The sequence below is a fragment of the Cucumis sativus genome, chromosome 2 (genome assembly GCF_000004075.3).
Source record: "Cucumis sativus cultivar 9930 chromosome 2, Cucumber_9930_V3, whole genome shotgun sequence".
Classification (NCBI taxonomy): Eukaryota; Viridiplantae; Streptophyta; class Magnoliopsida; order Cucurbitales; family Cucurbitaceae; genus Cucumis; species Cucumis sativus.
This window is the reverse complement of record NC_026656.2, coordinates 16443571-16463666: the sequence shown is the minus strand read 5'-3', so window position 1 is coordinate 16463666 and position 20096 is coordinate 16443571. Positions and strand designations below refer to the sequence as shown.

The 20096-nt window shown below is 37.4% G+C and overlaps 1 protein-coding gene across 3 annotated transcripts; it reads right to left on the bottom strand.

Annotated features, from left to right (window-relative positions):
* Positions 1 to 9124: 9124 nt before the first annotated feature.
* Positions 9125 to 19745, bottom strand: LOC116402114 (E3 ubiquitin-protein ligase UPL6-like). Of its 3 annotated transcripts, none has more exons than XM_031881118.1 (6): positions 19630 to 19745; positions 19366 to 19506; positions 19053 to 19178; positions 18706 to 18804; positions 18294 to 18361; positions 9125 to 9149 (listed from the first exon to the last, which is right to left on the bottom strand). In XM_031881118.1, exons 2-6 carry the CDS (start codon positions 19399 to 19401, stop codon positions 9140 to 9142), a joined length of 339 nt encoding a protein of 112 aa, XP_031736978.1. In that variant the 5' UTR covers positions 19402 to 19506; positions 19630 to 19745; the 3' UTR covers positions 9125 to 9139. The 3 variants fall into 3 exon arrangements, with proteins under 3 accessions (XP_031736978.1, XP_031736977.1, XP_031736979.1); XM_031881117.1 differs by lacking the exon at positions 9125 to 9149 and adding an exon at positions 10576 to 10618; XM_031881119.1 differs by lacking the exon at positions 9125 to 9149 and adding an exon at positions 14855 to 14879.
* Between the last annotated feature and the right edge of the window lie 351 nt (positions 19746 to 20096).

Here is a 20096-nt window from a genome sequence, read left to right as displayed (position 1 = left end):
GTACAAAGTCGGATAGTTAAGCCAATTAGGTCAGAAATGCGTCGATTTCCTTCAGGATCAAAATTTTCGTAGGGAACTCTTCACTCTTGGTTGAAGCTTCAATAACCCGTTGGAAGTAAAAGAGTTAAGCCAGTTAGGTGAGAATGCGTTTAGATCTTTCAATATAAGAACTTGCGTAGGGAAATCTTCACTTATGGTCGACGCAACAATAGCCCGTAGGAAGTAGGAGAATTAACTCGGATAGGTCAGACTGCATCGAGTTCCTTTGGGATCAGAACTTGTGTCAGGAACTCTTCACTCTCAGTTGAAGCCACAATAGCCCATAGAAAGTAGGAGAGTTAAGCCGAATATGTTAAAATGCATCGGGTTCCTTCCTGACCAGAAATTTCATGGAACTCTTCACTCTCGGCTAAAGCCACAATAGCCTGTAGAAAGTAGGAGAGTTAAGCCAGTTAGGTCAAAATGCATTTGGTTCCTTCGATATTAGAACTTGCATAGGGAACTCTTAACTCTTGGTCGAAGCAACAATAGCCCATAAAAAGGTTGAGAGTTAAGCCGGTTAGGTCGGAATGCGTCGGGTTCCTTCAGGATCAAAATTTGCGTAGGGAATGCTTTCTTGGCCGAAGCAACAATAACTTGTAGAAAGTAGGAGAGTTAAGCTGGTTAGGTCAAAATGTGTCAGGTTCCTTCAATATCAGAATTTCCATAGGGAACTCTTCCCTCTTGGCCGAAGCAATACTATAGAAAGTAGGAGAGTTAAAGTGGTTAAATCATAATTCATTGGGTTCCATCGGGACCAATACTTTCGTAGGGAACTCTTAACTCTTGGTGGAAGCAAAAATAGCCTGTAGAAAGTAAGAGAATTAAGACGGTTAGGTCAGAATGCATCGAGTTCCTTTGAAATCAGAATTTTCGTAGGGAACTCTTTACTATTGGCCGAAGCAACAATAGCTCGTTGGAAGTAGAAAAGTTAAGCCAGTTGGGTCAGAATGCATTTGGTTCTTTCGATATCAGAACTTGCATAGGAAAATCTTCACTCATGGTGAAAGCAATAATAGCTCGTAGAAAGTAATAGAGTTAAGCTGGTTAGGTTAGAATGCATCGAGTTCCTTTGGTATCATAACTTGTGTCAGGAACTCTTCCCTCTTAGCTGAAGCCACAATAGCCCATAGAAAGTATGAGAGCTAAGCAAAATAGGTTAAAATGCGTCGGGTTCCTTCCAGATCAGAACTTGTGTTGGGAACTTTTCACCCTCGGTTGAAGCCACAATAGACCATAGAAAGTAGGAGAGTTAAGCCGAATAGGTTAAAATGCATCTAGTTCCCTCGAGATCAGTACTTTCATCAACAACTCTTCACTCTCGACTAAACCCACAATAGCCCGTAGAAAGTAGGAGAGTTAAATCGGTTAGGTCAGAATGCGTCGGGTTCCTTTAGGATCAGAACTTGCTTAGAGAACTCTTCACTCTTGGTCGAAGCCACAATAGCCCGTAGAAAGTAGGGGAGTTAAGACGGTTGGGTCAGAATGCATCGGGTTCCTTCAGAATAAGAACTTGCATATAGAACTCTTAACTCTTGGTCGAGGCAACAATAGGTCGTTGGAAGTAGAAGAGTTAAGCTAGTTCGGTCAAAATGCATTCGGTTCTTTCGATATTAGAACTTGCGTAGGAAAATCTTCACTCATGGTCGAAGCAACAATAGCCCATAAAAAGTAGAAGAGTTAAGCATATTAGGTCAGAATGTATAGAGTTCCTTTGAGATCAGAACTTGTGTCCGGAACTCTTCACTCACGGCCGAAGCCAATAGCCCATAAAAAGTAAGAGAGTTAAGCCGATCAGGTTAGAATGCGTCTGGTTCCTTCGTGATCAGAACTTGTTGGTGAACTCTTCACTCTCGACCAAGCAACAATAGCCTGTAGAATGTAGGAGAATTAAGTCGGATAGCTCAGAGTGCGTAGGGTTCCGTCCGGATCAAAACTTTCATAATGAAATCTTCACTTATGGTCGAAGCAACAATAACATGTAGAAAGTAGGAGAGTTAAGCCGATTAGGTTAGAATGCGTCGAGTTGCTTTGGGATTAGAACTTGTGTGAGGAACTCTTCACTCTCGGCCGAAGCCACAATAGCCCGTAGAAAGTAAAAGAGTTAAGCTGGTTTGATTAAAATGAATCGGGTTCTTTTAGAATCAGAACTTGTTCGTGAACTCTTCACTCTCGGCTGAACCTACAGTAGCCCGTAAAATGTAGGAGAGTTAAGCCGAAAAGCTCAAAGTGTGTCAGGTTCCTTCCGAATCAGAACTTTTATCGGGAACTCTTCACTCTCGGCTAAAGCCACAATACCCCATAGAAAGTACGAGAGTTAAGTCGGTTAGGCAAAAATGCATCGGGTTCCTTCGTGATCAAAACTAGCGTAGAGAACTTTTCACTCTTTGGTCGAAGCCATAATAACCCGTAGCATGTAGGAGAGTTAAGCTGGTTAGTTCAGAATGTTGGGTTCCTTCGAGATCAGAACTTGTGTGGAGAACTCTTCAATCTTTGTCGAAGCCATAATAACCCATAGAAAGTAGGAGAGTTAAATCGATTAGGTCAGAGTGCATCGGGTTCCTTCGAGACATGAACGTGCATTAGGTACTCTTCACTCTTGGATGAAGCAATAACAGCCCATAGAAAGTTAGAGAGATAAGTTGATTAGGTCGCAATGCATCGGGTTCCTACGGGATCAAAACTTGCGTAGGGAACTTTTCACTTTTGGTTGTAGTAACTATAGCCGGTAGAAAGTAGGAGAGTTAAGCGGGTTAGGTCAAAATCCATCGGGTTCCTTTGAGTTCAGAACTTGCGTAAAGAACTTTTCACTTCGCCGAAGCCACAATAGGCCGTAGAAAGTAGGAAAGTCAAGCCGGTTAGGTCAGAATGCATCGGGTTCCTAAATTGCATAAGGAACTCTTCACTCTTGGTTGAAGCAACAATAGCCTGTAGAAAGTTGGATAGTTAAGCTAGTTAGGTCAGAATACGTCAGGTTCCTTCAGAATCAAAGCTTGCGTAGAGAACTCTTCACTCTTGGCTGAAGCAACAATAACCGGTAGAAAGTAGGAGAGTTAAGCTGGTTAGGTTGGAATGTATCAAGTTCTTTACGTATCAGAATTCACATAGGGAACTTTTTACTCTTGGCCAAAGCATCAATTTCTGTAGAAAGTAGGAGAGTTAAAGTGGTTAGGTCAGAATGCGTCGGGTTCCTTCGGGATCGATAGTTGTATAGGTAACTCTTCACTCTTGGCCGAAGCAACAATAGCTAGTTGAAAGTAGAAGAGTTAAGCCAATTAGGTCAGAATGCGTTGGGTTCCTTCGATATCAGAACTTGCGTAGGAAAATATTCACTCACGGCCGAAGCAACAATAGCCTGTAGAATGTAGGAGAGTTAAGCCGATTAGGTCAAAATTCGTTGGGTTCTACGGTATTCAACTTTTCCTTCCTTACACTTCTTTTTTTCTTGTTCATTTTATTGATATAATTTTTACCACAACTCATCAGATAGGAATTGATAACCGTTTTCTTTTTTAGAACTGTTTTCTTTTTATTTTAAAAATTAAACATATATACAATGCTTGCACTTTTAAGATTAGTGGCGATTTAAGAAGAATGATGATGGTTCATTTGTGGTTCTAGGCCTCTAAAATTTTTTGTGGTTCTAGGCCTCTAAAATTTTTTTCAATTACAATACTATGACGTCAAATAACTGTCGCGAAAAGTATTATCCGAAAAGTTTCGCCTTTTCCCGCGCGTTTTTTTTCCTTCTGTGATAATTTTTTTTCCTCCCTCCATTTTGTGATATAAACAACTGTCGTAGTAGATAATTTTTGTTGTAGTGTTACTACATTTGGAACTTGACAAAAACCTGTTTGCTAGATGATCCCTTATATGACTCAATTTCTTTTTCCTAGTGTTTTTATTCACTTATAAAGTCATTTCAAACACAATACTATACATTTGATTTGTGAACTTTAGTCACTATGGTTTCTTTACCTATGCATTGCCAAATCAAGCACTATACCATAAAACTTCTAGGACTAACTTATGAATTGATCAATTAAAATGACATGATTTGCACTATAGACGCCTTTTGCACACCACTTAGGTTGGTTTAGCACTATAGTTCTTGTCTTATTTACCATTTTTGGTCGTTAATTCCTTCTTTGTTTTTCAATTTTTGGTAGTTTATGAGTTAAGAAAGCTCACACTTAAGCATTGTTTGATAGTCTTTACAGCCTAAGCACCTCTTGGACACTACATAGGTTGGTTGGCACTATAGTTGATGCACTTGCACACTTGGTTTCCATTTAAGGTCCTTAAGTCCTTTTTGGTAGGTTATGTGTTGGAAATTGATAAGAAACCCCTAGGCATTGGATCTAAGAATCATGTTAAACAACAAGACTCAAAGAACACAACCCCACTAGCCACAAAACCAATTTGATTTCAACCCCTAAGATAGGCTACATACAAATTGCTTAGATGATCTAAGAAACCAAGGATCGAACAAAATTAGAAACTCCCATCAATCCTTAATCTTCAAAACACTCCACAAGTAAGGTAGATCAATTCTCACTTGAATGCTTCAAATGTTTGTGCATTCTATCACAACAGACAAGAACAAAATTCTACATTCTAGAATTTTCAGATTTCTTTCATCCCAAATTCTTTTTTAAATGTGGAAAAATTACAACCCTATTTATACTAATTAAAATATGAAATGAAAGGTCAAAACATTTAATTTGATAACCTTTCAACTAACATAATAACTAAAAACACATAAACATTATTTCTTAAACATTTAAATTTATGACTTTTGAGTTGCCCAAAATAACTCTTCAACTTCCAAGCATTGCATCTACTCAACTTCTTCATTTGATTCAATCATGATTTCTTGATCCATATCAGGAATGCTCATAGTTAAACATTCTTGGTTTGTCTTTAAACCTTAGGCACCTTTTGGACACTACTTGGGTTGGTCTGGCACTATAGTTGTTGCTTTTGTGCACTTATTTTCATTTTGGGTCGTTAAGTCCTTTTTTCTGACATTTTGGTAGATTTTGAGTTGAGAAAGCTCACACTTAAGCATTCTTTGGTTGTGTTTATATAATAGGCACGTTTTTTAAACTACTTAGGTTTGTTTGGCACTATAATTATTGCACATGCGCACTTGGTTGCCATTTCGGGTCGTTAAGTTATTTTTCAGATATTTTGGTAGGATATGAGTCGACAAAGCTCACACTTACAAGTTCTTGGGTTGCATTTACAGCTTAGGCACTTTTGGACACTACTTAGGTATGTTTCGCACTATAGTTGTTTCACTTAGGCACTTGGTTGCCAATTGGGTCGTTAAGTCTTTTTTTTTTTACATTTTTGTTTGTTATGAGTCGAGAAAGCTCACACTTAAATATTATTTGGTTGCGTTTATAGCTTACGCAACTTTTGGATACTACTTAGGTATGTTTGACATTTTATTTGTTGCTCTTGGGCACATGCTTGCCATTTCGAGTCGTTAAATCATTTTTTCTGACTTATCGGTAGGTTATGAGTCGGGAAAGCTCACACTTAAGCATTCTTTGGTTGTCTTTAAACCTTAAGCATTCTTTGGTTGGCTTCACAGTGAAGTTCCTAATCACCCAATGGTCTATTTTCAAGGATATCTTCAAATCACTAATGTCTGATTTCCACAGAAATGGAAGATTAGATGCTTGCATCCAAGAAAACTTCATTTGTTTAGTGCAGAAAAAAGAGAATGTGACTCTAGTCAAGGATTTCCGTCCAATCAGCCTTACTACGTTAGCATACAAGGTTGTTGCAAAGGTTTTATCTGAACGTCTAAAACAAGTTATGGATGCAATTATAAGCCCAGTCAAAGCGCCTTTATTGAAGGTAGGCAAATTCTTGACCCATATTAATTGCTAACGGCCGTGGAAGATTGTAGGCAAACGGAAAAAAGCATGAATTTAAAAACTTGACTTGGAAAAAGCCTTCGATAGGGTGAATTGGAACTTTTTAGACAAAAATTTATCTTTGAAAAAGTTTAGTTCAAAATGGATATCATGGATAATGGGCTGCCTAAAAATCCAAAGTATTCAGTCTTCATCAATGGTAAGTAGAGCCGGATAACAGCATCTAGAGGTATCGCCAAGGGGACCCCTTCCCCCTTTTTATTCCTCCTAGTAAGTGAGGTTTTAGGAGAAATCATAAACAAGCTTCATATTAACAGCCAGTTTGAAGGTTTCCTTGTTGGCAAAGACTTGATCCACCCTTTGCTTCAATTTGTCGATGATACTCTTCTCTTTTTATTCCAGCTTCCGATTATATATTTAGGTCTCCCTTTGGAGGCTACCCTCGACAAAAGTCTTTTGGCAACCAGTCATTGATCGAATTCACAAGAAACTTGAAAGGTGGAAAAGATATAACATCTCTAGAGGCGGAAGACAAACCTTATGCAACTCAGTTCTGGTTAGCCTTCCTACATACTACCTACTTTATTTTCTGTACCTGAAAATGTGGCTGCCTCTTTGTTAAAGTGAGTTTTCGGAGTGAAGGAAAAGGTCTGCAATACTCCTTGAAATACAGGGGAAGCAGAAGATTGGTGTTCTATATTCTGGTTTGCTTATTAGTATTTTGTTGTTCGGAATTTTGGATTAGGAGGTTTTCTTTGTTTGATGTTTGTGAATTATATGTAACGTGTCTCATTTTCTGAGGTTCACGGTTTGCTTATGTTGTAAGTTGTGTTTGAATTGTCAATATAATAGAAACACTACATCAGTGTTCTATCATGATGTCATCCTTGGAATGCAATGGCTGCACACGTTGGGGTAACTGAAGTGGATTGGCGGAAACTCACTTTAACTTTCATACAAAATGAAAAGAATGTTGTTATAGGGGGTGGCCCGAGTTTGACAAAGACTAGAGTGAGTCTGTAACACATGATGGAGACATGGACACCATCTGATTACGGTTTCTTGACAAAATGTCGAGCTATGGAGGGAGGAATGACAATTACCGAACTATATGGAAGGAAAGATGGGAAGTGCTTGTTAGTTGGAAAGGAATACCACCTCATGAGGCTACATGGGAGAATTGTGATGATGTTACACAAAAGCTTCCTCATTTCCCACCTTGTGAACAAGGTGTCTTTGGAGAGGGAGAGTAATGATAGACCACCAATTGCAATACAATATAGCAGAAGAAAGACAAGTGGAATTGCACGTGCACAGGTGATGGAATTGGAGGAAGTGGAAACCACCTTAGTGGGGACAACAGTTAGTTACAGGGGGAGGTTAAAAGGGAGAGATGGAAGGAAAGATGGGGGTTGGTTAATCAGTTTCTGGAAGTGGAGGGGCTGTATTTTCTGGAGAGAAGAATTACAGAAGTTGTTCAGTTACTTTAATCTTAGAAAGTGTTTTCCATTATCGTAAACTACTTTTGATGTTTGAATGTTTTATTTTGTACTTGGTTATTGTCTGTAATAGTACTTATTTATTCTGTGTTTTCAAGACTGCTTTGAGTATTGTATTCTGTAATAGTTTGGTTGCTTAATGAACAAATAAGAACCATTACTTGGTGTTCTATCAGCTTCTCAATCAAGCATTCACATCTCAATAAGGTATCATACATGCAATCAAACAATCACAACATACATACCATTTACTCAAAACGACCTAAAACATGCTCAAAACGTGTCTAAGTTTCACTTGAACTTTAAAACGACCTAAAACAGCTTACGTGTAGGTTCGTAACTCATAACCTACGAAAAAAGTTCAAACATTGTGAAAAAAGCACTACAAGACCCAAAATGGCAACCAAGTGTGTAAGTGCAACAAACTTAATTCAAACCAACCTAAAACATGCTAAAACGTGTCTAGGTATTACTTGAGTTTTCAAAACGACCTAGCAAATCCTAAGTGTAAGTTCGTAACTCATAATCTACCAAAAAGGTTGAAAAAAGCATTTCAAGACCAAAAATGACAACCATGTGTGTAAGTGCAACAAACTCAATCTAACCTAAAATGAATTCAAAACGTGTGTAAGTATCACTTGAATTTTCAAAACGACCAAGCAATGCTTAAGTGTAAGTTTGTAACTCACAACCTACCAAAATTTCAAAAAGTATGAAAAAAGTACTTCAAGACCCAACATGTCAATCAAATGTGTGTAAAACTTAGTTTCAAACCAACCTAAAACGAGCTCAAAACGTGTCTAAGTTTCACTTGAACTTTCAAAACGACCTAACAAATATTCAATACAAGTTCATAAGTCATAACCTAGCAAAAAGTTCAAATTTTTTGAAAAGGACACTCCAAAACCCAAAATGTCAAGTGTGTAAGTGCAACGAACTTAGTTCTATACAAACCTAACAAGTATTGAAAACACGTATAAGTTTTCAAACACCCTAACACCGCTTAAGTGTAAGTTTATAACTCATAACTTACCAAAAATTTCAAAAAGTGTGAAAAAAAATCTTTCAAGACTCAAAATGGCAACCATGGCTGTATGTAAAACTAACTTAGTTTGTAGCAACCTAAAGGGTGTTCAAAAAATGTTAGTATCACTCGAACTTTAAAAACGACCTAATAATGCTTTAGTGTTACTTCATAACTCATAACCTACCAAAAAGTTCAAAAAATGTAGAAAAAGCACTCCAAAATCCAAAATGGCAACCAGGTGTGTAAGTGCAACAAACTTAGTCTCAACTTTAAAATTAGTGCGAGTTGGGAAATGTATTAACTCAAGCATGATGTAAAAACTTGAAACGACTTAAATATTTATTCACCATCACATAAAAACAGTAATTAAATATAGATACATGTGTAAATAAAGGGAGAATCACCTTTCTAGCAGTAGCTTTAGAGTAAGACCAAACACCATCCTCCTACTTGTAAATCTGCTCGTCTACTTTGTTCTACACTCGTCATTTCACCGTCTCAGGCCATCCATTGAATTGGCCACCCAGCCTTGGCATACAAGAGTATGTCTCAGCCTGTTAACAAATACCACTAAAACTAAGCAAGAAAGAAAAAAGTTTTCAAAAATTACCTAACTTTTAGGTCTTCATGTGACCTTTAAGTACTTCTGTTTTCTCCTTCAACTCTTTGACAGATTGCTGAAATTATGTGTTTCTGCAATGTTTACCAGAATATGAAAGATTCATTACGAAAATAAATACCATGAATACAAACCATGAAGAAATAGTAAAAGACTCAATACAAGAAGAAAAAAGTTCACTTGAAAACGACCTAAAACAGTATCACTTGAACAAAATGTGTCTAAGTATCACTTGAACTTTCAAAACGACCTAAAACAGCTTACGTGTAGGTTCGTAACTCATAACCTACGAAAAAAGTTCCAATAGTGTGAAAAAAGCACTACAAGACCCAGAATGGCTACCAAGGTGTAAGTGTAACAAACTTAGTTCAAACCAACCTAAAACGTGCTCAAAACGTGTCTAGGTATTACTTGAGTTTTCAAAACGACCTAGCAAATCCTAAATGTAGGTTCGTAACTCATAATCTACCAAAAGGTTCAAAAAAGCATTTCAAGACCAAAAATGACAACCAAGTGCAACAAACTCAATCTAACCTAAAACGTATTCAAAACATGTTGAGCCAACAAAGATACACACCAGCAAACTTTTGAACATAGGACCTCCTAAACTACTCACTTTTGAACATAGGATTCCTCAACTATCTACTCACTTCTGAACATATTATAAGAAACGTTCCACGTGAACTAACCAACTTTTACTCGCATAGAACTCTTATCGTGAAGTTAAACTCCAAGGCTTCCTCGTAGACTTCTTCTCCACGAAACACTTGGTTCTTCTCACGAAGACCACCCAAAACTCCTAGTCTAACACTCAAAACTTTCATTTCTTAACTTACGCAAAGACTTTTTCGCTTCTTATCGCACAACTTCTTTCGCGAACTACCCACTTATCGCAAAAAAGATCATATCACTTAATCTTTCCATGGATTTATTCGAACACCAACTTCTTAATTCTTAGCCGAATTTTACTTCCTTACTCGAATTAGAAATGAGTCACACAACTTCCTTCGTGAACTACCCACTGAATCGCAATAACGTATACTTAACCATAAAAATTTTTATCACTTAATCCTTTTCATGGATTTATTCAAATGCCAAATTCTTAATACCTAGCCAAATTTTACTTCATTACTCAAATTAGAAATGAGTCTCACATTTAGAGCCTATCGCTTCTTTAAGATACATGATCTTACCGATTCAGAAGAAATTAACCACAGGCGTTATTAGTTTTGATGATCTGGCATTGGATTGGTACCAAGCACAAGAAGAGTTGGAAGTTTTTAAGAATTGGGCTGCCCTGAAAGAACGAATGCTTGTACAGTTTTGATCAATTCGAGAAGGAACTTTGGTTGGAAGATTTTTCTCAATCAAACAGAAAACGAATGTAGAAGAATACCGTAACCGATTTGATCGCTATTTACTCTGGTAGAATTTCTTCAAAGTATAGTGATACCTGGAATTCATGCTCATTGAACATGTTGATCCATTCTTTCTGTATAAGCTGCTGAATCCCTCTCAAAAAATGAGAACTTTGCTGTCGTATCTAAGGAGGACATGTTTTCAATCAACATTGGAGTAGGGAGACACATTGGATAAACAAGGGACAAACTATGCTGAAAGTTCAAACGATGATTGGCAACAAGATGAATGAATGTGATGACATTTTCACAGGTGACACGACGGTTTTTTCCTCCAGGAAGTAGCTCTTCTTCAATTTGCTTTCCATATTCATTGTTTATAATAACAAAATATAGCTCTAGTTCAGGAATGTCACCTTCATAATTTAAGATAAGAAGTGAGAAAAAGATTCTACCAGGATACTAGATTGATCTAGATCATTGATCAACAGGCTAAGTGTGGTATCAGCTAAAAGTGATACCAGGGAATACACACCTTTAAGAAAATAAGGTGGCGATACAATTCAGGATCCAAGGATGGCAAGTCATTTAGATAGTTATACATGTTGTGATGATAAACATTGGAAATATTCAATGTTGGGTTAAATATTATTCCATCTTTATACCATGCAACCATGCAATATTAAACTCTCATAAATTATATAGAAAGCTGATAGACCTCCCATAGTAAAGGTGTATTCCCGTAGGGACAAGAATAGGAAGAAGAAAGAATGATTGAGAGTTAGTTGGTATTTTTCCATTTGTGTGGGCCCTTAGGAATGTGTTTGTTAGAGTGGGGCCAAGTATTTTATTATTTCTCTGAGCAATTACTTAAGTGTCTTGCGTGGGAGGGTATGGGTATCTTTTTGGACATATGATGGAATTAAAGAGCTCACCTGTCTTAAAATAACGATCAGGCATCTGATGTCCTTTAACGATAGTGGCTTCTCCTGCTCATAAAACTCCTCTTTGTCAATTATTATGAGCATGTGCCTGATTGATAAGGAAAGAAGTGATCAGGACATGCCGAATCTTATAACATACCATATAATTATATAACATCAGATGAGAATTAAAGCGAAATTCAAAAGTAGAGGAACAGGAATAAAGAAGATAATCTTACTTGTACACAGGACAAAAAACAGCCAAAGGTAATAGCCAACCAGGTGCATCTCCTGATAAATATGCCAATTTCTCTGAAAAGGATGACCATTTTTTATTCTCGTGGCACTTTTTAATAAAACTCCAGAGTACTGGAACTAACTCCATTCTGTATGCTAGAATAGTCATAATTTTTTATGTCCACACCAAGTTGTACTTAAAAAGATCTTTTCAAAAAAAATCTATAGAGTTTTTTTTTCTTTTTTAAATGAAGTACATGCATGTTATGTTTCTCGTTATTGAGAAAACATGACGACCTTTAAACCATTACTAACGCCATTATATCCAAACAGCAAGGTACACAAACCTAGTAGAGGATGACACATGCAACTTTGTCCATTGGGTAGAGAGGTGTGAAATGTGAATGTCCGCCACAGTAAAGGAAGAGTAAGAATTTGAGAGGAGAAACTCCAATTGGGATCAACACGTGGGCAACAACATGGCTTCTTACCAACATGAGAACTCAAAAGAGACAGCAGATGTTCTAGAGAAGCCAATGAACTCTTGGAATGTGAATCTGCACTTTCCTGTAATACTTTGAGTGTGAATTAGTTCTCTGAAAACACCTGCAGAGGATAATCCATGGCAAAACAGAATATCTATAAAAAAAACCACTTGCAAGTAGAAGAAAAAGGAAGTACATTTATACCTTCCCTGTCAAAGTGATATCCCTAATCAACGCATATGCATTTCTTTCCAGGAAGTAACCAACAATTTTACAAACCCATGGGAGTTCAGGTTGTAATAAGAAAATAATTGTGTCTAACAATAGAGTTGCAGGTGTGTTAGAGTTCACAGGTGCAGCCAAAAGTTGATTCCTCAATTGGTTTCTATCAAGAACAACATCAAGTAAGAATAATTCAGAGGAAAAATAAAGACAACTTATCATATATATAAATAAGATTAATCTGAATTCGTTAGCTGAAGGTAAAAAAACCTTTATGTCAGTTATATATATCTGAACAAAATCTAAGAAATATATCACTTTTCAACAAAAGAAATATATCATATACAATTAAAGGATCACAGCATAGAAAGCCAACAAAATCAACAATGATAGATCAAACATCTGTTCTTCCAGTCAAAACGTTAAAAAGGATAAGTTTTTAATAAGGAATGTTGAAATGGAAAAAACTAATTACCTATTATGGTGTACAGTCTGGATGCAAGCATATGCAAATTTCTTAACTCTCTAATCCACTAAGGCCTTGTTAAGTACATAATCCTTGCTAGCGAAAATGCTCAACATATCCCCTATATATGTAAGAGAGAGAAAGGTAAGAAAGTACTAACACTAAGAGATATGTGCTATCAATTAGAACACTTTAAGATGATATTATCAATTAGAAAACCAAGCATAAAGCAACATAAGGGAAAATAACAAACAAGGGCACCACAGTGGTTCAGAAACCAATCAATATTTTCATTTGTCACTTTTATAATAATTTCCCAAGGGAAAATCCTCATAACAAGCCTCGTTTTCCCCCTACTATGGAACGGGGAGGATTCCTCCTCTTTTCAAAGCCCTCGTCAAACTCAATGCTAAGTTTGACTGCTCCCTTCGGAGTGACAACAAGGCTTGTTTTCCCCCTAATGTGGATCGGGGAGGATTCCTCCTCTTTTCAAAGCCCTCACCAAACTCGATGCTATGTTTAGAACGCTAAGAGTAGGTAGTCGGTTTTGGTTAGGCCAAAAGTGAAGTTTTCCCCCATTTTTTATGGTGTTTTTCTAATGTATATTGGATATGTTGTTTGATTTTTTTTATAGCTCTTGATTGTCTTACTGTTTTATGTTTTGCATTGTCAAGTCTCTCTTTTCTTTCTTTGGTATGCAATGTGGTAACTAGGCCTTGCTACAACCGCTGGGCTAACCTTTCTATGGTTCTACATTTAGTTACTAATTAAGTTTGATTGCTCCCTTCGAAGTGACAATAAGTTTTGTTAATGTCGACCCTTTTCTAAAGGGATTTAGTTCATTGTGGCTAGACAAGAGGCTTCTAACTCATGTTTGACAAGACAAATTTGTTAAAACCATCCCAGTTTCTAAAGAGTGCCTCCTATCCTTTTTTACTCTATCTAGGCTAGGTTTGGACTAAGTGCATCATAGGTAAGTCACGACAAAGCAACAAAGGAAGACAAAGCTAGAAAAGTATCCATGCACTTATTTATTATACATGCAATCAAGCATTCACAACACACATACCATTTTCTCAATCATGCATTCACATCTCAATAAGAAATAGCTAAAAGGAGCTTAAAACAAAAAAGACAGCAGCTTATGCTCAAATTTCAGCACATATACTCATCAAAATTCAGAATTTCACATCATAAACCCGAGCTCAGTGCTCAAGGGTTGCCAATCATGCTTTTTATGCAAGATCTAATTAAGCTATGCTCATTATTGTATGGAAAGAATTCTGAAAAATTTTGAAATTTGGGCAAAATTTGAACCCCCAAGTTTACACTAAACATGCAAGCTAAGCAAGCTATTACCCACACCCACTCAAAAAATTGCTTTTTCTGTCCTAAAAGCTTTTGAAAATCAAAGTAAATGGAGAAAAATAAGGGGGGAACTTTGGACTCCCCTGGAAGGATCGACATCCTTGACTTTTGTTTGAAGCTTGCATGGATAAACCTTTTCATTCCTTTTTCATTGATTATTCATCCTTGTTCCTGAAAATCAAAGGAAATTCTCTCAATTTTATATATTACTAAAATTAGGATACATATAAGTCTTAACTAGTCTAATAGCACCCTCCATTCATCTTCCCCTACACTGGCTATGGTATCAAAATTTTCAATTAAGTAATACGTCTACTAACGAACTTGAAAACAAAACACATCACACTAAAAAACACAAACATCACTTTAACCCAACAGAAGCAACTCTTTTTACCCTTGCACTCACTATCACATTACTATCATGTTTGTCAACTGTCAAACTAACTCTTTTAAGTTATTTAGTGTGACTACAGTTTATGAACACCAATCTTAAATTAAAACCTTTTAATAAATAAATGCGAAGTTACTACTCAAGAATGGCAAGGAATTCAAAAAACATGACAGGCTATCCTAATGGTTGAAAAATGAAAAGAAAGAAAAGAGAAAAAGAAAGTTAGCCAGACAACCTGTTTGGACTCAAAGCCAGCAGATATGATTCCTCAAATTTGACCATTCACTCTCCATACTCTACAAGTCTTCAAGCACATGATGCTACCTACTTTCAGATGAGCAACATCATTCCGATCTTAACAGTCAGAAGAGCAAATCAAATCAATCCTAGCATATTCACAAATCACAACTAAAAAGTACAAACATTACAAAATAAAACATGCAGCGATATCAACAAGCATTCTGATAAATAATTAGCCAATTAATTGACATTACAAAATAAATAAAGAAAAACAAGCATTCTGATATTTTTCTATTTGTGCGGGCAGCCGATGTTCACAAAACAGCGTTTCGAACCCACGAGGGGCCCTATGAATTCCTTGTGATGCTGTTTGGGTTGAAACGCTCCGGCAACATTCCAATCAATCATGAGTGATGTTCTTCGCCCATATTTACGCAAGTTTGTTTTGGTTTTCTTTGATGACATCTTAATTTACAGCAAGTCCTTGGACGAGCATTTGCACCAATTGGCAATGGTTTTGGAAACTCTAGTAGCTCATCAACTGGTAGCCAACTTTAAAAAATGCCAATTTGCGGTTGACAAAATTGAATACTTGGGCCATGTTATTTCTTCAGAGGGGGTGGCAGCGGATCCAAAAAAATAGAAGCGATGGTTAAATGGCCAGCACCCAAGAACGTGAAGGAGCTAGGTGGGTTTTTTGGGGCTAACGGGGTATTATCGGAAATTCGTTGCAAACTACGGTTCTATTGTGCTGCCCCCCTTGACACAACTGTTAAAAAAGGTAACTTTAAGTGGAATGAACGACCGAGAACGCATTTCAGCAGTTAAAAGTCAGCAATGATGTCTGTCCCGATGCTAGGTATTCCTGATTTTTCACAAAGTTTTGTGCTGGAAACTGATGCTTCGGGTGTGGGTATTGGGGCTGTCCTAATGCAAAATCAACGACCAGTGGCCTTTTTCAGTCAAGCTTTACCTATTACCCATAGGTTTAAGGCTGTTTATGAACGGGAGCTTATGGCAATAGTGCTGGCTGTTCAAAAATGGCGACCATATCTATTGGGTAAGCCTTTTGTGGTGCGTACAGATCAGAAAAGTTTGAAGTTTCTTCTTGAACAACGGGCTATCGGGGAGAATATCAGAGATGGATCGCTAAACTATTGGGGTATGATTTTGTGATTGAGTACAAGAAAGGATTGGAAAACAAAGCGGCCGATGCCTTATAGAGATTACCACCGGTATTTGAATTGGGCCTCGTAAGTATTGTGGGCGGGCTAAACCCTTCAGTTTTCATCGATCAAGTGGCTGGAAATGAATCTCTTAACAATATTCGACTATCCTTGATAAATGGACAACAAGCTCCAGAGGGATATTCGCTACAAGGAGGAGGATTCACCTGATATTACTTTATTATTAGCTGAATTCCATAACAGCCAGATAGGGGGACATCATGGTGCATTGAAAACATATCAAAGGCTAGCAAGGGAGGTATATTGGCGAGGTATGACAGCCCATATCCGCACCTATGTTGCTGAATGTTCCGTGTGTCAACAAGCCAAATACTTGTCTTTAACTCCGGCTGGTTTCCTTCAAGCATTACCCATTCCGGACCGTGTGGGAAGATATTAGTATGGATTTTATTGAGGGCCTCCCCAAATCCGAGGGTTATGATGTTATATTGGTAGTTGCGGATCTTCTTTCCAAGTATGCACATTTCATCCCCTTGAAACATCCATTTGGTGCAAAAGTGGTTGCTGCTGTTTTTATGCGAGAGATTATTCGTTTGCATGGATGCCCCTGAAGTATAGTGTCGGATCGTGATCGTATTTTCACAAGTCTATTATGGGAAGAGTTGTGGAGGTTGTTGGAAACTCAGTTGAGACGAAGCACCACTTACCACCCCCAAACAGATGGTCAAACGGAAGTTGTCAATCGAGGGGTGGAGACGTATCTAGGGTATTTTTCTATGAACACACCTAAACAATGGGTTAAATGGCTAGCTTGGGCTGAATTGAGCTATAATACAACAGTCCGTACAGCCACATTGATGACCCCCTTCGAGGCCCTCTATGGGCGACCACCCCCTCTATATTACCATATGTGAAGGGCTCGAGCCGGGTGAATGATGAAGTAGACCATTTGATGAAAGAAAGAGATGAAATTTTGGGCGTTTTGAAGGCCAATTTACTGAAATCACAGCAGCGAATGGTCAAATATGCTAATGCTAAAAGACAGGAGGTGCAGTTTGAGGTTCATGTGAAGTTACGCCCTTACCGACAGTCCTCTCTCAGCCATTTTAAGCACTCCAAATTGGCCCCAAGATTCATTGGTTCATTTATGATCGTGGCACGAATTCGTTTCGTTGCATACCGTTTGGCCCTTCCCAAGGAATCGCTTATACACCCGGTCTTTCATGTTTCTGTTCTTCGCAAGGTCGTGGGTTCAAACAGGCCATTATTCCCAATTTCAAAAGATTTGGCTGCTGATTTGTCTATGCAAGTGTCTCCGGTAGAAGTATTGGGAGTTCGCAAAACAATAGAAAAGGAGGACAACTTAGAAGTTTTGATCCGTTGGAGTGAGGGGACACTTGAAAGTGCAACGTGGGAACAAGCTGCTCTTATTCAAGAAACAGTTTCCTGAATTCCACCTTGAGGACAAGGTGGCTATTTGGGGGGCGGGTAATGATAGACCTCCCATAGTAAAGGTGTATTCCCGTAGAGACAAGAATAGGAAGAAGAAAGAATGATTGAGAGTTAGTTGATATTTTTCTATTTGTGTGGGCCCTTAGGAATGTGTTTGTTAGAGTGGGGCCAAGTATTTTGTTATTTCTCTAAGCAATTACTTAAGTTTCTTGAGTGGGAGGGTATGGGTATCTTGATTTTGGTATAGACTCTCATTAGAGAAGTGTGTAGAGATTGGGGAGCTCTCAAATCCTCCCCCACAGTTGATAAATAAAATTTTGGCTAAAGCCTTGACAAAAGCTAATGTAGAACATCCCCTTCTTTATGTTTCTTGAGTTTTATCCTAGAGGAGGTGTTTGAATTACCATTTTTATAGTTTAGGATTAGTTATTTGAATTAACAATTTTGTATCTTGAGTTAGTTATAAGTAAACTAACTCAACCCCAAGTTAGTTTAACAACTCTTGTAATCTCCAGCCTATAAAAAGGCTTCTCATTTTCATTAATAAATGATAAAAAAAAAGGCATTATACATAAAGATTTCCTAGCTTTGCAATTACAGCATCAAAAGCAATGTACAGTTCAGATGAGACTTTATTCCAGTATAGAGTAGCTCTGTAATTGCAGATCAAGAAAGTGAATGTAGCATGGAAATCCCAAATTCAACATTTGGAAGTTAGCAATTGACAATCTCATTAGTAGGCAGTGCACCCATAATAAAATGTAAGATTTTTAGAACCCTAAAAATTCAAGTAACTTGCAACTAGTCATTGTCATGACCATCAATACTACGATTAGTGGATCAGCACAAAATACAAAACAGTAAGACAGTAAATCTTTAAAAACCTTACTTCTGTTTTAACTTGCTCAAGAAGAATGTTGCAAAAAGTATATCAACAAGAATTCCTTCAAACATGACCTACAGGAAGAAGGGTAAAACAACAACAACATCCTGTCAAAAATCATTTAATGTGATTGAGATCTTTTAGCATGACTGCTTGAGAACTTTTAGCACAACCGGGCAGCAACTTCAATAACAGAAAAACATGCATAATGTAGGAAGACAGCAGATTTCAAATTATGACATTGTATTTATGAATGTCAGGCGATTCATTGATGTTCCAAAATTCAACCAAAGTATGGGGTGAAAGATATATAAGAATCTTCCATGATAAGGCCAAGACCAGGATATCCTTATCCAAAAAAAGAAAAAACTAATCAACCAAAGTAAATTCCATGTATGATTGGGAATTATGGCCATACCTTTGCCAAAAGAACTTCGAGGAAATGGAAAAACTGGAGATGTTGCTCATGTATCATTCCCGAACCAGGATTGGGGTAGAGCAAATGGTCAGCAATTTGCTGGATTACCAAGCAGAAAATAACTTATATTAGAAAAAATGAACAATACATACCCACATATTACTGAAATTTTATGAAATAGATTTCAAGCAACCAATTTTTATATTGAAATGTGATCTCACAACTATTTTTATTTTGAAAAGCGATTTCAAACAACTATGGCTGTCTCATCACGCTTCATGTTATCCAATAATACTACAGGATTAACAAAGCCATGCCATGCTAATAATAAGGAATGTCGTGATAACCTTAAATAAACCATACTGCACGTCAAAGGCTGCCCGTGTAATGTTCTCCATGACATCTTTAAAAATACCACCACCATCAATTCCTGCCTCCTCAACTCCAAATTCATTAACAAAAGACACACGTATCTGCATGCAGAAAAGTGAAGCAATTGACCCAACACAAACAAGAAAAAACTAATAAACAATTACAAGTAACTCTGCAACTATAGGATGCAGAAGAGGGAAGGGGTCGTTTTCACGAGGGCAAAGAAAAAGATAGAAAAAAGTAAGATAACAATTTCATTTTTCATAAATCATGGAAGTCTGAAATTACCGATCCTCGAAGATCAACTTCAGACAATGCACTCATCTGACTGAAAGCATCTTCCAATATATGATTTCGTCGAATTCTAAACCGGTTTCTGGCAAAAACAGCAAGAGATCCATTCCTTTGCCTAGCTGCTGCTAGTTGTGTCTGTGAAATGAGTTATAGAGAAAGTAACCATAAATAAAAAATATCTTACATATTTCTATAACTAACAGTCATCCAAGAAATTCAATATTGTGGATAAGGAAACCAAAAAAATAACTTGCTTACAGTGAAAATCTTAACCCTGCTAGTAAACGGTACTAAAAAGGGAACTCGCTTGTGTATATCATTTGCTCTGGTATTTTCTATCACTGCCTACAAAGAAACAAGGCCAAGTAAATAATTAGAATTACGATCAGATAATGGTTTCTCTCATGGAAATTCCATTGCAAAATGGAAGGTTCACTTGGTCTAGAGACGGTAATTCTCCTTGAAGATCATTATTAGACAGATTCTTCATAAATCAGATGTGGGATGTTTGTTTTGAAAATTCTCGGGTTTCTCGAAAAGCACGCATCTTCTCGGATCACTTTCCTTTATTCTTGGAGGCTGGTTCTTTTCTTTGGGGTCCCTCTCCTTTTCGGTTTTGTAACAGCTGGTTGGTGTCCAGTGATTCTAATCAGATTATTGTTGAAACAGTGAGCAACTCTAACTTCCAGGGATGGGCTGGTTTCATTCTTCATGAGCAGTTGAGA